This window comes from Micropterus salmoides, unplaced genomic scaffold (assembly GCF_014851395.1).
Source record: "Micropterus salmoides isolate LMB-PRFRI ecotype aquatic unplaced genomic scaffold, ASM1485139v1 Ms_hic_scaffold_1, whole genome shotgun sequence".
In the NCBI taxonomy this organism is placed as follows: Eukaryota; Metazoa; Chordata; class Actinopteri; order Centrarchiformes; family Centrarchidae; genus Micropterus; species Micropterus salmoides.
Genome location: NW_024040040.1, coordinates 33,657,908 through 33,674,088, shown reverse-complemented (window position 1 = coordinate 33,674,088; position 16,181 = coordinate 33,657,908). Strand labels below are relative to the sequence as shown.

At 39.1% G+C, this 16,181-nt stretch overlaps 1 protein-coding gene across 1 annotated transcript in view; it reads left to right on the top strand.

Moving 5' to 3' along the window:
* The window catches only part of prkdc (protein kinase, DNA-activated, catalytic subunit), a 46,682-nt gene extending 34,920 nt beyond the window's left edge, over positions 1–11,762 (top strand). The window contains exons 68-86 of the mRNA XM_038724650.1: positions 187–289; positions 381–543; positions 632–806; positions 1,525–1,718; positions 2,070–2,253; positions 2,764–2,924; positions 3,519–3,730; positions 3,857–3,944; positions 4,029–4,172; positions 5,300–5,507; positions 5,732–5,799; positions 5,910–6,130; positions 8,017–8,109; positions 9,028–9,114; positions 9,265–9,336; positions 9,421–9,622; positions 9,890–10,078; positions 10,344–10,483; positions 11,103–11,762. Of these exons, the coding sequence (XP_038580578.1) occupies positions 187–289; positions 381–543; positions 632–806; positions 1,525–1,718; positions 2,070–2,253; positions 2,764–2,924; positions 3,519–3,730; positions 3,857–3,944; positions 4,029–4,172; positions 5,300–5,507; positions 5,732–5,799; positions 5,910–6,130; positions 8,017–8,109; positions 9,028–9,114; positions 9,265–9,336; positions 9,421–9,622; positions 9,890–10,078; positions 10,344–10,483; positions 11,103–11,307 (2,909 nt within the window). The 3' untranslated portion in view covers positions 11,308–11,762. The remainder of the gene's footprint in view (positions 1–186; positions 290–380; positions 544–631; positions 807–1,524; positions 1,719–2,069; positions 2,254–2,763; positions 2,925–3,518; positions 3,731–3,856; positions 3,945–4,028; positions 4,173–5,299; positions 5,508–5,731; positions 5,800–5,909; positions 6,131–8,016; positions 8,110–9,027; positions 9,115–9,264; positions 9,337–9,420; positions 9,623–9,889; positions 10,079–10,343; positions 10,484–11,102) is intronic.
* The last annotated feature ends 4,419 nt before the right edge of the window (positions 11,763–16,181 follow it).

Genomic DNA, 16,181 nt, shown 5'->3' with positions numbered 1-16,181 from the left:
AGCAGAGATATTGTCTTTTAAAACTCATACTGTTAATATCCAAATAACCAGTTAAAGGTAGTAATTTACGCTCTTCCTTAAATGCAGCATAATTTCCCTGAAACTCTTTGTTTAATGCTTTGAATAAAACAATATTTTTGTTCCACTCTCAAAATGTAGTATAATTCATTGTATTGTATTCATTAGTGTCTGTGAGCTCCCTCAAGCGGCTCATCAGGCTGTGGACCGAGCGATATCCTGATGCTAAAGTGGATCCGGTGAACTTATGGGATGATATCATTACATCTCGGTAAGAAAAAAATATTTTTAATATTTCCCTCACACGTCTTTTAAATGATCAGATAACAAATTGTGACAGAAATTTGATCTCTACGTTTCAGATGTTTCTTCTTAGACAAGATCAGGGAAAAGCTGAGAGGCCACGCTCCCAGTGACAGCATGGAGGTGGACGGTTCAGATGACCCAGCAGGTGACATTGACACCTTAGTAAATGACTGCAAGTTCAACATGAAGCTACAAATGGCTGATAGCGCATGGAAGCAGGTGAAGAAACAACTGTGGATGTAACTTTTTGTTTGCGCTGTTACATTTTTACCACAAACTCATCATGGAACACAAACGTTGTTTTCAGAAAAACTTTCCTGTGGCCACCAAGCTGCTGAAGGACCTTCACAAAGAAGCCAAAACAAACAGAGGCTGGTTGCGGCAGTGGGTCCACAGTTTTAGCCGCTACAACCATAAACGCAGCCATTCCCAGGGTCCTGTGGATCAAATCAGTACCATGTTGAAGACTATCCCACTCCTGGGTAAGCAGGGAAAGGACTTCTGTACATTACACAACTGAGAATGAAAGGCTGCCTTAACATGATTACTGCATTTGTCTCTGTCAGGATGCAATTTTACATTTGACTCGCCAGATTTTGTAATAATGTGTACTTAAAGGTGCCATGTTTAGTTCATTTCCTTCCTCCTAAAACATTTGCAAAGCGCATTTTCTAAATGTTTTAAACCCTGCATTGTTTACATTCATGTTTGCTTAGCAATCTTCTTTCTCTTCACTCCCATTATTGGTGCATTACTCACACCAAGTGTCAATCAGCAGAATAGCGAGTGCCAGAATCTGAAAAAATTCAATTTTGGCACTTTGTTCAAGAGTTTAGAACATCAGTGAATCAATAGATGATATGTATCAGTATGTATCTAATATCAAAGTTTGAAAGGACGGAGGATTTATGATATTAGGCAACTCAACAACAAGATATCTTTTGTTAACATTTCACAAGCTTGTATTAAAGGTAGCCAGAAATGGGTTAGGTAAGGTTTGTTGGTTATAGTTACATTTATTTTAACTTTTTTGATAAAAATAGAAGATAATCAGCATGAACATGATTACAATGATGAACATGATTAGAAATGATGCAGTCCCATTAATAACTGACTCACTGTTATGAGTCTGTGACCAATCTGTGTCATTTTAAAATGACATCAGTGAGATATTTCATGTCAGCTCTTTTCTCTCTGCAGAGGATCTTCAGACTGACTGTCAAAGTGCCACAGCTAAAGTATTCAGATACCAAAAGATACTCCAGGGTACATCTTTCCACATCCTGGCCACAGCTGTAAGCAAAAGCCCCTCAGTCCTGGGAACTGTTGACGCTGAGAAAGCAGAGAGAGTTGCAAAGCTTTCTGGAGCTGCTTGGCCGAATGAAAATCCAAAGGTACTCTACTTGCAGTGTATTTTTTAATATTATCCACAAACTTGTATAACATATAATTATATAACTTATAAAACATATAAGTGTGAAGTCTGACTAAAGCAGGTGGTTTTGTTGCCTTCTTTGAATTGCTTATGGGCTATGCAAATAATAAAATGAGGGTGATGTGTAATGTGTTAAACTGTAAAATTCATGTACCTGAATGAGAAAAATGCTATACTTCATTGATCACAGCTGGTTAAGTCCTAATAATCCTGCTTTGAATTATAAAACGGAACCCTAAACATGTACAAATAGGCTATGTAAATGAGAGAGTGTAAGGCATTTATTCACTAAAAACTGTTCATTCTGCAGGAAGTGGAAGTGGGGCTGCAGTTACAAGCATTAAAGTTGCTGTGTGATGCTACCCGAAAGGCTGATGAAGAGCTTCAGTCTTATACACAGGACTGTGTGGAAAGCAGCGGCATAATTGAGACGTACATGGCTTTGGCCAACTTCTGTGACAAACGACTGCGGGAGGAGGAACAGAGTGAAACGGGTGAGTACTACTAACTAACTGTGAGCCTTTTGTTGATTTACCAATTATGATGGATTTATAATAATCTAACCGACCGCTGTTACAGATCTAAAACATACACCTCTCACATGAAGTAATGGTAAACTAACTGTAGAGGACACCCAGACTCCTTAACTGGTGCACTGTTAAAGTATTTTCATGCCACTTGATGTCTTCATGGCTCATGTCTGGCTGTCACATTTAATTCCTCTCCCTCACTTTTCCCAATGCTATGTTCTACCACTTATTAAATGAAGGCAAAGATACATGGAAACAATCTCTTTATGAGGGGAGCAACATGGTTAAAATCTTTTATCGTGGCATGTTTAAGGTAAAGTTGCGATACACGTATATCGTGATCTAGCATCTTTTTGTGTTTATAGATAAAATAATATGGGGTGTCTGATTTTGGATGAATTAAATACTGGACAAAGTGTTCTTGTGTTTGAGACGGTCAATAACTATGTTTTTTGTTTGTTTGTTTTTTTACAGAAAGCAAGTATCCAGACCTGTTGGCACTGCCTGTTCATGTAGTGGAGAGCATGTTGAAAGCTCTGAAGATGAACTCAGAGGAAGCTCGTCTCAAGTTTCCACGTCTGCTGCAGATCATTGAGTCATACCCCTCTGAGACACTGGACCTCATGACAAAAGAGGTAGTGTGTTAAGGCCAGTGATGTAGTGATGGGTAAACCCACAAATTTAGTTTATCCCACTTAGCATTTGCAAAATATTTTTACCTTCTTCTTGGGCAGATGTAAATGATTGTAGTAATGATGCTATATCAAGATTTGTATATATAAAGATTTTTATACCACAGTTTGATTTAAAATATAATTGCCTTTTAATTTAATTTTGGCAGGTCTTAGTTTTGCGATGGACTATTTGCAGGAAATTTACATTTGTAAATTACATTACAGCCAACATGAATTTGTTTTTCTAGAAATAACTGAGCCACATTAGCTGTTTTCCTGTTTCCAGTCTTGGTGCTAAACTAAGCTGCTGGCTGTATCTTCATATTTCAGGAGCATTTGTTGTTGTTATATTTATTGTTATTCTCTTTACATCCCAACAGCAATGTTTTGCTGTTCATGTAGCAATATAGAATGATGAACACACAAGATTTTTTACCTTAAAAGTAAAACTACATCAGCGCTGTAGTGAGGAGCCTGCATTTCAACTTGGTGTCCTATCCTATAATGTACATGCTCTTTAGTTGTACAGTGACAGTACCAACTTTCCGTGTGTAGATGATGTCAGTTCCCTGTTGGATGCTGATTGGCTGGATCAGTCAAATGGTTGCCCTTTTGGACAAGCCAGAAGCTGTAGCAGTGCAGCACTGCATTGGGCAGATAGCAGAGTGCTACCCTCAAGCACTGGTTTACACTCTAATGATCAGCAGTGAGAGTTACAAGTTTGAGGACTCCGCTACAGGACACCAGCAGCAGGAATTTGTCAACAGGTAACCTGCCTTATGTTTTGTCCATTTGCAGGTGGATTCCCATTGTTTTTCTGGGTTTGATATTATTAGTGCATTTTGTAAATGTCTGCTTATTTATAGTGTGTGTGTGTGTGTGTGTCTCAACAGGCTCAGAAGTATGCTGGATAAGGGAGGAGCTGTGAAGAACTTTGTGGATGCACTGCAGCAGCTTACAAACCCTGAGATGATTTTTAGGGTGATAAGCAAGTTCAATCATGAATTAAATTAGCTGCTACTGGTTTTTGCCTGTCATTGATCTTTGTCTTTTTGTTCCACACAGGATTGGTGGGATAGTCTGAAAAATGAAATGGAAAAACCAAGCTTTGACAAGAAGCAGATGGGCATCATATATGACGAGATGCGTGCTTCACTTGGGGATCGTAACACAGCCAGTCATGGAATGTTTCGCAAGAAATTTATCCAAGTTTGTAGTTTGCTTCGATGTTTCATCTTTTCTTCTTTAGCTATATTGTAAGAGTAAAGAGTAACAATTTATACGACAACATACACAGCTACAAAAATGCACTTTCTTTCTTTTACTAAACTCCAGATGATAAATCATTTTGTTTTTTTTATTGAAGCTTGAGTTTCTGTATGCATACACCTTTTCTTTTGTCTTTTCAGCTGTTGTTATGCCAAATACACATTTTATTCCAAACTTAAAATACATCACTCACATGCCCCAGAATTCTTTGTATAAATGACCCATCTGAGTATGGAGGTGGGAAACTCTCAAAATGTAGTAAAAAGTTATCAGACAGGTCATAAATCACTGGATACATTAGCTTGCTTGCTAAAATGCTTTAGCAACTGTGTTTATGCAGCGATGCTGCAGCAGTATGCAGTACAGTGTAGGCATAACATTATGTGCACTGGCTGGTCTAATTTTATGATGTAAGTAGGGTTCCAACGGTACGATATATCAGAACATATCACTGTTTTACGGTATCACACAATTATCAGTTACAATGTTTTGTTTTTTTGTTGTTGAACAAACACTTTTTTATAATTTCAATAAATATTATTGATATTATATTATTATAATGCAGTAAAATTCAATACCATAGATGCGATTGTAAAAGGTATACCTGTCCATTTTCATACCACATATACTGCTGCAACCCTAGATGTAAGTTAGCTTCAGCTAGGTAGCTAGCTGAAAAAGCTGATTCTTACTGTGTTTAGCACCCAACCTAGCTAGCTACACAGGCATCTTATTATTTATTTATGCATATGGGAAAATTATGAGCAAAGGCAAGATTTCCTGTGTTGCGTAAGGGGAAATTGATATAAAAGATTAAGTGTGTGCCAAGACCAAAATATAGAAAAATTAAGGGGCTAGAGAAAGATTTTTTACTAATTCTTTTACACTCCATCTTAATTGTTTAATAAACCCTATTATTTATCTATGTATTCAGTTATATTTTTGACTTGTCTGAAAACCATTTACTACATTTTGGGGTTCTGTACCAGATACCAGATGTACAGCAGTAATTGAAGCTTTAGTAGTAGTTGAAAAAAAATATTAAACTGTAATGGTATTTATTGCAGAAATTTGCTAAAGATGTGGAGAAACTGCTGGGACCTAAAGGTAGCAAGCTGTTTGAGAACAGAAAAGATAAAAGCTTTTTGCGGCGGGTGGACGATCTGGCATCATCCATGCGTGAATTTCAGAAAGAACCAGGGAACTTGAAGGAATACTCTCCCTGGTTGAGTGGATTTAAAGCAGACACATTCAGCAATGAGCTGGAGATCCCAGGTCAGTAAATACAAAAATTAATTCTATTGAAATTGGGGTAATCTCATCTCTGGAAATATTGTAGATTGTTGGTATTGACATATCTTGTTTATGACATTTTTCTAATCTGGTTATTTGTTATTTCTGGTCATTACCATGTATTTAATGGTCTGTAATTGAGGGGACATACATTTTCCGAAAATAAAACACTATTCTGTTGAACTAACTTTTTTCTCTTTTTGTAGGGCAATATGATGGCAGATCTAAACCTTTGCCAGAGTATCATGCAAAAATAACAGGCTTTGATGAAAGGGTATGTTTTTACTGTTCACTGTAAAATAGGACAATTTGGATGTTCTAATAGCATCCAGTGTGCACGTTTGTGGGCTGGTCACTGTATTAGTGTGAATTTATACCGTGCAGGTAAAAGTGATGTCTTCCATTCGCCGCCCGAAACGTCTGATCATTCGTGGTGATGATGAGCGGGACCACCCCTTTCTGGTGAAGGGTGGGGAGGACCTCCGCCAGGACCAACGCATTGAGCAGCTCTTTGCTGTCATGAACATTTTGCTGAGTCATGATGCCGCTTGCACACACAGGGGCTTGCAGCTCCGTACCTATCAAGTCATTCCCATAACTACAAGGTACTGAGCTTGTCTGTCCATCCGTCTGTCTGTCCTTCCAGGAAAAACCAACAAGGTTTCCTGATGTACCAAAAGTTTTTTATGTTATTAGTTTATCATGTTTCATATTTCATTTGGAATTGGGGCCCATCCAGACATATTGTGATGACTGGTAGGCGTACCATGGACGGACTGGGAGTAAAAAATGGCCCTGGACTTTGATCTAGACCAATTTTGAGACAGATCTTTATTTGTAGAGCACTTTTCAAAAACAAGTGCTTTAACAAGTGTAAAGACAATAATACCCAAGAGACAATAATACAAAAACAATACAAGATAAAAGCATGACCAAACACTATTTGTTTTTGAGGGGTTTGGGGGTCCTCCCCGAAAAGATTTTAAGCGTTAAACTCTTAATTTCCTGCATTCTAGAGACATTTTCTGCACCAGTTTATGGTGGAAATGTCTTTTATTTATATGAAGGGAAACAAAATGCATGTGGCCGGTGACAAATCAGAATATAAAAATATTATTGAATATAATGCAGTAATCAGTTGCTTGTTTTTAGCCTAAGTTACCTTTGTTGGACAAGGCAGATCTGTTTCTTTTATATTTACATTGCATTTCATGCTTTTCTATTGTGCAAGTAGTTCTCATAGAATTTGTATTAGGTATTTAGCCTAACACTTCTTGCTGCAAGCTAATTTTCAGAAAACTTTTAGTAAATGCTTTCAAAAAGTGATGGGGACATGTCCCCAGTGTAAATGACACCTATGTGATTACACCATCGCAACCCTCTTTTCAAGTTGAAAAAGTGTTTTCCCCATCGATGGCCAGTGTCCAGACCTGGGGAAACACATGAAGCACATGACAACATTGTGTGCGCATTAACTGAGAGCACCGCTGTTTGCAGGCAGAGTTTTGGGCGATAACTACGTTTAGCGAATTTCAGGATGGGTGAAATAGGGTAAAGCGTCTCCCTGTGAAGAGAGACGCTGTGCACATTTACGCATGAGGCACAGTAGCATAACTTCATATTTAAATCTCCCAACAAGCCGACAGGATCATCAGGATCTAATGTTATATAATATGCTGTGTTCTTCTCCACATCCAAACGGTCTCACACAGTCCAGGTTCATACAGAGACACTGTTTGGAGTAAAGCAGCCGTCATCCTGATCAGTTCTGAGCTCCATCAGAGCGTCTAAACATTTCAGATGCTAAAAGTTGAATTTTGTTTCCTCTGTCTGACCTGTCAAGTTTTTAACTATTTTTTGTTTTGTTGTGCTGCATACATGTCCCACAATATTAACTGTGACATTACTGCGTGCATGGAAACGTCCGTCGCTTTGTGTTGAGAAGTGGTGGGTCTCCAACGTTGACAGCGTTGTAAGGTGCTGTGCGAATATATGCGCTGCACGCAGCTCTGCAGAGGTTTTTAATAGGCCTAGTAAAACAAATCGAAAATCAATAAGTGGCGGTCAGCGTTCATATTGATGTGGGCCGCCACAAATAAATCAATGTATGGGAATACTGTAATGTTCAGCTGCACTGTCTGTGGCTTTGCTGTCCTCTCTGTTTAATCTTTCACCAGTGAACCGGGCTGTGGCATCTTCCTCTTCCCGGTCTAGCATCTGTGGCCCTGGTACTAGTACTACTACAAAACGAGTCGGTTACTTTTTTACATTTCAGTTAAACTCTGCTTTTCCGTTTACTGTTATAGCTCGTTTTCCAGCGGTCAGTGTCACTGCGGTGTGTGAGTGAGATGGAGGGGGTGGGGCTAAGGGCCGCGTAGACGTTTATATGGAATATACCAACAAGTCTGGGGAGAAGTAATTGTAACAGTAATTGTGCAAAATACAAAAAAACCCATCTCATTAATATAATCGCATCTCACTGTCTTTTCAGAATTGGTCTGATTGAATGGATGGAGAACACCTGTACTCTGAAAGACTTCCTGAATGGCACAATGACTGATGAGGAGAAGAAAAGGGCAGGGAGGTACAGTATATCCACGGAATTCCACCTTAATAACTTGGATGTCAGCTTACTGCTCAGAGATGAAGTTGTCATGCAATCCCCAGTGTGACAAAAAATGTTTTACACCCCACAGCTGTTGAAAAGTTTGGGGTCCTTTTTGAAAATTTCTTGTTTTTGAAAGAAATGCAAAAATTGTGTCTATTAAAATAACATCAAAATCATCCGAAATACAGTGTAGACATTGCTAATGTTATAAATGACTATTGTTGCTGCAAACGGCTGATTTGTAATAGAATACCTACAGAGGTGTAAAGAGGCCCATCATCAGCAACCATCAGCCCTGTGTACCATTGGCACATTATGTTTGCTAATCAAAGTTTAAAATTTCAAAAGGCCAATTAATCATTAGAAAACCCTTTTGTAATCATGGTATGTGCGGAGAAACTTCTATATCTCTTCCCAGAAGGCAGCAGGGTGAACAGGCTGTGGCTGGGTGGGTACTGTCCTTTAGTATCCTTTGGGATCTGCGTAGGCGCCTCACCTCACCGATATCACTGATACTCGGGAGATTGGTACCAATGATCTTTTGAGCAGTTTTAGTTTTGTGCTGATTAAAGAAGCAATAAAACTGTTCTTCTTTAGACTAGTTGAGTATCTGGAGCATCATCAGCAATTGTGGGTTCCATTACAAGCTCAAATTGGTGAGAAACAAAGAACTTTATTCTGAAACTCATATAATTATTATAGAAAGTAGTGTCAACATACACAAACTTAAAAACATTTTAAAGTACTTTAATTCAGAAACATAAGAATATATATATATATATTATATATTATATTTTTTTATGTTTTATTATTTTTTTCTCTATTGAAGTACTTTGTGTAGTTGCACATCTCAGTGGAGTTTTGTTTTTTAAATATAAACTCTTTTTCTTCAAGGTCCGTTGAAGACTACAATAAATGGCTCTTATCCATTGATCCAAGTTCAAAAGTGAAAGGTATAGCACTATATGGTGTGGCTTACAAGTAAGTTTCCTGAATTTTTGTACATAAAATTCTGATTACATTACATCTAGTAACTAGAACCGATTAGGATATGTTTTGTTGATTGTCACTTTTTGATCACAAATGAAATCTCAGACAGCCATGAGCTACAGCATGTTTATTCTTTGCCAGGAAGGCGAAACGTGCTGAGACTGTCAGCAACTTTTTGAAAGTGTTGCAGCATGTGCCCAGTGATCTCCTGAAGTAAGTAAATAAGCTCTTAAAACAAAACTGCTCATGAATGTAAACACTTGCATTAAACACTTTTTTCTCTTTTCCAATTATCAGGAGAGCTTTTCTGAAGATGTGCAACAGTCCTGAGGCCTTTCTGTCCTTGCGCTCCCACTTCATCAACTCTCATGCCTTACTGTGTGTTAGCCACTGGATTCTAGGTATTGGAGACCGCCATCTCTCCAACTTCATGATCAACATGGAAACTGGAGGCATGATTGGCATCGACTTTGGTCATGCGTTCGGTTCAGCCACACAGGTTAATGATAAGTCTTTTAATTGAAGGCAGGAAACATTGTGTTTTAACTAAATGTCGGGATATTACAGAAGGGACTAAAAGTAGTGGTCGGACCGAATGATAGACCAACATTGCCATCCATAGACATACTGCTAGCATGGCTAAAAATCTAACAAACAGGTGTGAATGAGTGAGCTGTATAAATGTGAACAGCACCTTGTTGAAAAAGACACAACCATCTCTCATATAAATAATTCCTTCTACGTGCAATCTTATATTTTCTCATAGTTCCTCCCTGTGCCTGAGCTCATGCCTTTCCGGCTGACCCGACAGTTTGTGAATCTGATGCAGCCCTTGAAGGAGTCGGGGTTAATCCAGAGTGTCATGGTCCACTCCCTCCGTGCTTACAGTGCTGAGCCAGACCTTTTGCTAAACACCATGGACGTGTTTGTGAAGGAGCCCTCACTGGACTGGAAGGTAACTAACAGTTCAGAAAGTCCATGTTTAATGGGATCTTTCTAGCAGGAGTATCAGTGTTTGACAGGTGAACTGCAGCTAAAGAAGGCTAGGGTATTTGATAAAAGATCTGGGGATGTGAGTAGAAATGAGAATTTTTAATGTGTTATTGACTTACTGTGTGGTGTGAATCTGATGTGACAGCAGCTTTAAGTTGCAACATATGGCTTTAAAAATAAGTAAATAAATTGTAGTATGAATAACATGTCCCATTGCTTTTACACAGAACTTTGAGCTGAAACAACTGAAGAAAGGAGGCACATGGACGGAGAACGTAAACATCAAAGAAATCAACTGGTATCCTTTACAGAAGGTGAACTTTGCCAGAAGAAAACTAGAAGGAGCAAATCCAGCTGCTATGACCAGGTATGATGATGATGATAGACCGTATAAGCTTGCATTGTTTTTATCCATTATGGTGTAAATGTGGTGGTTATTAGGGGTCCAAGCCCGAGTGGGGCTGGGAACCTGCGAATGCAAGGTCAAATAACACTCCCAAAGACATACATTCATTTTATATCTCCTTAACCGGAAGTCCCTTTAATTTCAAACTCTGGTCATTTATTTGCCGCGGGCCCCTGAAGCCATGGTGATGTACCGGGTCGACTCGCGCGGCCCCTGCAGGGCAAGGGGTGCGGCTGGCGCCAGGGGGCTTGGACTCCGCTTACAACTGCTTAACTGCTTGCAGTTCTAGTTTTTATTGTTGACTGCACTAAAATCAAAACTACCTTTGTGACACAATGTTCAGTTTTTCTTGCATCTCAGGCACAATTCTCTGATAATGATCTGAATGGTCTCCATTCCTTTTATTATGTCATTATTCTCTTACCCATTATCCAGATTTTGCTTCAGAGGCTTTTTGGGCCATGAACAAATATCAGCTTTCACTGCTTTCAGTCAACGCAAAATCCCAAAATATTGTAACTTTCTTCAAAATGGCATAATTTGAACCCTTGTGTGATTGGATGCTGGTTTACTTTGTCAGTGAGGAGCTGAAGCTGGGCTTTGAGAAGGACAGTGCCTTCCCAGGGATGCAGTCTGTGGCCCTTGGGACTCAGGAGCACAACATTCGTGCCAAGCTTCCAGCTGCAGGCTTGTCGGTGGAGAACCAGGTGGACTGTCTGCTTGACCAAGCCATGGACCCAAACGTGCTTGGCAGAGTTTGGGCCGGCTGGGAACCATGGTTCTGATTCTGTAATTTGTGAAGTATTTCTAAAGTCATTCACAATAATTGGAAAACAAACATTATCATAGGTGAACAGCTATAAGTTGTACAGAAATAAATTTGAGAACATGATTTGATTGTTTAGTGGTCTTAAAAATATCTCAAATTATGTCAAATGTTTCCCCTTTTGTAGCTGTGAAAAATAATTTTCATCTATTGTGTTATGCCAGAGTTTGAATGGCAGGATCAGCACACTATCTCATACTTAGTTAAAATCAAAAAGCTTAAATCTGGAAAAATTACAGAATTTGGGAATTGTTAGACTGTAAGATTCTTGTTTTGAAACAGACGATATGGACATGAACACCATAATGTTGGCCATTCCTTGCACTTCAATTATATTTGAAGAGAATCTGTCATTACCATCATTTATGAATGTCTTGTAACTTCTGTTTTGAAATAAAAATGTTAAAAAATTCAGCTTAAAGTGCTTGAGAGACTGGTGTACACAATATGTGGTTATGGTAATCTATTTGCAACTGATAAATGCTGTTTATTCATAGTGTTCCTAGTAGTATAAATAATAATTATTTCAAGTAATATGAATTGAAATACTACTTATACAGCCAAACAAATGAGGGAGTTAGATTTAAAGATAACTGTTTGGAAATGACCATTATAAGACAGTGTAACAATATACAATACAACAATACAATAATTTGAAATATAACATTTGTCCAGTGCACAAAAATGACAAATCCTTCCTTAATACGAAGAATCTCCACATTTTCAGTAGGAAACACTCATCCATGTAGGCTTAAAACATGGCTGCAAAAAGTTTGTGAACAGACAATAAAGGCTGTGGTTAGCATGGATTTATGACCATGCTGTAAAACGTATCCAAATATCCATGTAAATTTTGCAATCCCTTTCCTGCAGTATGTAGATTTTGGCACGCCCTGATCTCTAAACTGGAGTAGCTTCTTTGGGAGAGCATGACGATTCATGTCACTCCTGCCATGCAGGTGCCTAGACCAACCAGTCATTTTACAAATATATCCAACTTTGAGATAAATTTGAAGTTAAAATTAAAATAGTGCACAGTACGTGTCCTTTTAACCGATAACCACATGTGAATTCACAAGATATAATCACAAATGAAAGGAATGTATAAGTCTTCAAAAGTAAACAACTTCTATAAAGTTACGCCAATAAAAGCAAAAGTGAAGTTATCGTTGAGTCTTGTCCTTGCCTTCGATGTGACATGCTAACCTGGCAGGAAAAAGTGGTTGCAGGGTGAAACAAGGAACTGATGACACATTATCCGTAGCCCCATTTTGAATGGTTAAATTGTATAGCTTAACTGGACTACCAAAAAGACTGGCATATAATATGTTGAGCTTATTCCTAAAATGATACTGCACATATTCATTTGTATTTTATGTTATGTTTTGCCATCATATTTTAGGATATTAATAAAATATTATATATTTTTGGTTCAGTACACACAGCCACATTCATGGGGAAGACTTCTGACTTAACAGTTGTCCAGAAGACACTCACTGACATCCTCCACAAGGAGGGTAAGCCACAGAAGGTCATTGCTGAAAAGGCTGACTGTTCACAGAGTGCTGGATCAAAGCATATTCATGGAAGGTTAAAGTGTGGTAGGAAAAGGTGCACAAGGGATGACACAGCCTTGAGAGGATTGTCAAACAAAGCCAATTCAAGATCTTGGGGGAGCTTCACAAGGAGTGGACTGAGGCTGGAGTCGGTGCATCAAGAGCCACCACGCACAGACATGTCCAGAAAAGGTTGATTTCCTGTTGATGGGGTGTAACGACCCATGGGCCGTTTATGTGTACAGGTGCTGGTCATACAATTAGAATATCATCAAAAAGTTGATTTATTTCAATAATTCCATTCAAAAAGTGAAACTTGTATAATGTGTACATTCATTCCACACAGACTGATATATTTCAAGTGTTCATTCCTTTTAATTTTGATGATTATAACTGACAACTAATGAAAACCCCAAAATCAGTATCTCAGAAAATTAGAATATTGTGAAAAGGTTCAATATTGAAGACACCTGGTGCCACACTCTAATCAGCTAATGAACTCAAAACACCTGCAAAGGCCTTTAAATGGTCTCTCAGTCTAGTTCTGTAGGCTACACAATCATTGGGAAGACTGCTGACTTGACAGCTGTCCAAAAGACGACCATTGACACCTTGCACAAGGAGGGCAAAACACAAAAGGTAGTGATGGCGAGATGAAGCTTCATGAAGCATTGAAGCTTTCCATCCAATTGGTTCACTCATGGGCCGAAGCTTCACGGTGCTTCATTTGCTCTACTGTGCCATCAAGTGGACAATAAATGTAAAACAGGCAGGCAACATCGCTTTGGTGTGTGAAGCTTTGAATTGAATAAATTAATGAATGATGTTTGTGATGCCAATACATGACTGATTAGCTTTTTAATAAGGTGTCTGTCTTCATGATACAATGACAGGATCAAAAGGAAAGTGGAAACAAGGGAGAGGGTTATGATAACTTGGTTTGTGACTTTAGATAATAGAGACAACATTTTACATCTTTATTTAAAAATAACACTTCTGCATTGCTGGGCTTCAGGCGGTTTCTTTTTTGGAGATGATTTTACCTGCTTTAGAAAATTATTATTAGGGTAATATGGGGTAAGAGTTTAATTCTTACCAAAGCCACAAAATGTAAATGTCAACACTTTCTTTTCCTCTGTTTCATCACAATTTTTGAAGTTATTTGATCAAAGCAATTCTGACATAAGTTGCTAAACTTTTTTAGCCATTTATAATGAGCTGTAGACAAAATCTAATTGTGTTCAATTTCAAGTTCAAAAGTCCACAAAATGTTGAGGAGTTTCCATTGCATTTTGCTGCTCCTTTCGAATCGCACGCCAAACCCGCAAACCATCTCCTGAATCGGTCACGAACGTCATCAACACAAGCCTCGATACGCGCTTCACATAAATCATCCTGCATTACTCAATACATGCTTCGAAGCCTCGATACGGATAGACACATCACTAACAAAAGGTCATTGCTAAAGAGGCTGGCTGTTCACAGAGCTCTGTGTCCAAGCACATTAATAGAGAGGCGAAGGGAAGGAAAAGATGTGGTAGAAAAAAGTGTACAAGCAATAGGGATAACCGCACCCTGGAGAGGATTGTGAAACATAAACTATTCAAAAATGTGGGGGAAATTCACAAAGAGTGGACTGCAGCTGGAGTCAGTGCTTCAAGAACCACCACGCACAGACGTATGCAAGACATGGGTTTCAGCTGTCGCATTGCTTGTGTCAAGCCACTCTTGAAGAAGACGCAGCGTCAGAAGCGTCTCGCCTGGGCTAAAGACTAAAAGGACTGGACTGCTGCCGAGTGGTCCAAAGTTATGTTCTCTGATTAAAGTAAATTTTGTATTTCCTTTGGAAATCAAGGTCCCAGAGTCTGGAGGAAGAGGAGAGGCACAGAATCCACGTTGTTTGAAGTCCAATGTAAAGTTTCCACAGTCAGTGATGGTTTGGGGTGCCATGTCATCTGCTGGTGTTGGTCCACTGTGTTTTCTGAGGTCCAAGGTCAACGCAGCCGTCTACCAGGAAGTTTTAGAGCACTTCATGCTTCCTGCTGCTGACCAACTTTATGGAGATGCAGATTTCATTTTCCAACCGGACTTGGCACCTGCACATAGTGCCAAAGCTACCAGTACCTGGTTTAAGGACCATGGGATCCCTGTTCTTAATTGGCAGGCAAACTCGCCTGACCTTAACCCTATAGAAAATCTATGGGGTATTGTGAAGAGGAAGATGCGATACGCCAGACCCAACAATGCAGAAGAGCTGAAGGCCACTATCAGAGCAACCTGGGCTCTCATAACACCTGAGCAGTGCCACAGACTGATCGACTCCATGCCATGCCGCATTGCTGCAGTAATTCAGGCAAAAGGAGCCCCAATTAAGTATTGAGTGCTGTACATGCTCATACTTTCCATGTTCATACTTTTCAGTTGGCCAACATTTCTAAAAATCCTTTTTTTGTATTGGTCTTAAGTAATATTCTAATTTTCGGAGATACAGAATTTGGGATTTTCATTAGTTGTCAGTTTTAATCATCACAATTAAATGAAATAAACATGTGTGTAATGAATGAATATAATATCCAAATTTCACTTTTTGAATCGAATTACTGAAATAAATCAACTTTTTGATGATATTCTTGTGTGTTTTCCCTCTCTGCCACCAGCATGACCTTGCCCCGCCCCCAATGCTGCAGCCAGCAATCTGAGGAGCGCTGCTGACTCCAATCTTCTAATCAGTGGAGAGTATAAGGGCTGGTGACGGAAGCTGCTGTGGGTGAGAGTATGGTGGTCTAGCAAAAGAGATAGTATTACAGAGTGTTTGGAGTCTGCGGCGAGCGTGTGGCAGCTGGCAGCGACAGTAACCGGCAGTGGCAACAGTGGGAGACCTGTTTTTTTTTTTTTGTTATCACTACTTTTGTGTTTATCCGATATGTTAGTTCCCTTTAAAAAGGACCCTTGTTGTTCCTTTTTGGGAGTTGTTTTCTGTTGATTGTGCATTTAAAGACTTTTTGTTAAATATTGAAAGTAAATCTGTTTCTCTCTTTTTTTTTTCTTTTTTTTTTTTAAACTTACTCCTGTTCCCTGGTTTTCTTCTGCCCTGAAACAAATTATTAATTGTACTTGCCACCTCCCCCTGGGCTTCAATCTGAGGTTCATAACAATAGTGAGCTCCTTTTCCGGCAGGACTTGGCACCTACCCAAGGTGCCAAAACCATTAGCTAACTGGTTTGCTGACCATGGTGTTACTGTGCTTGGTTGGCCAGCCTGACCTGAACCCCACAGA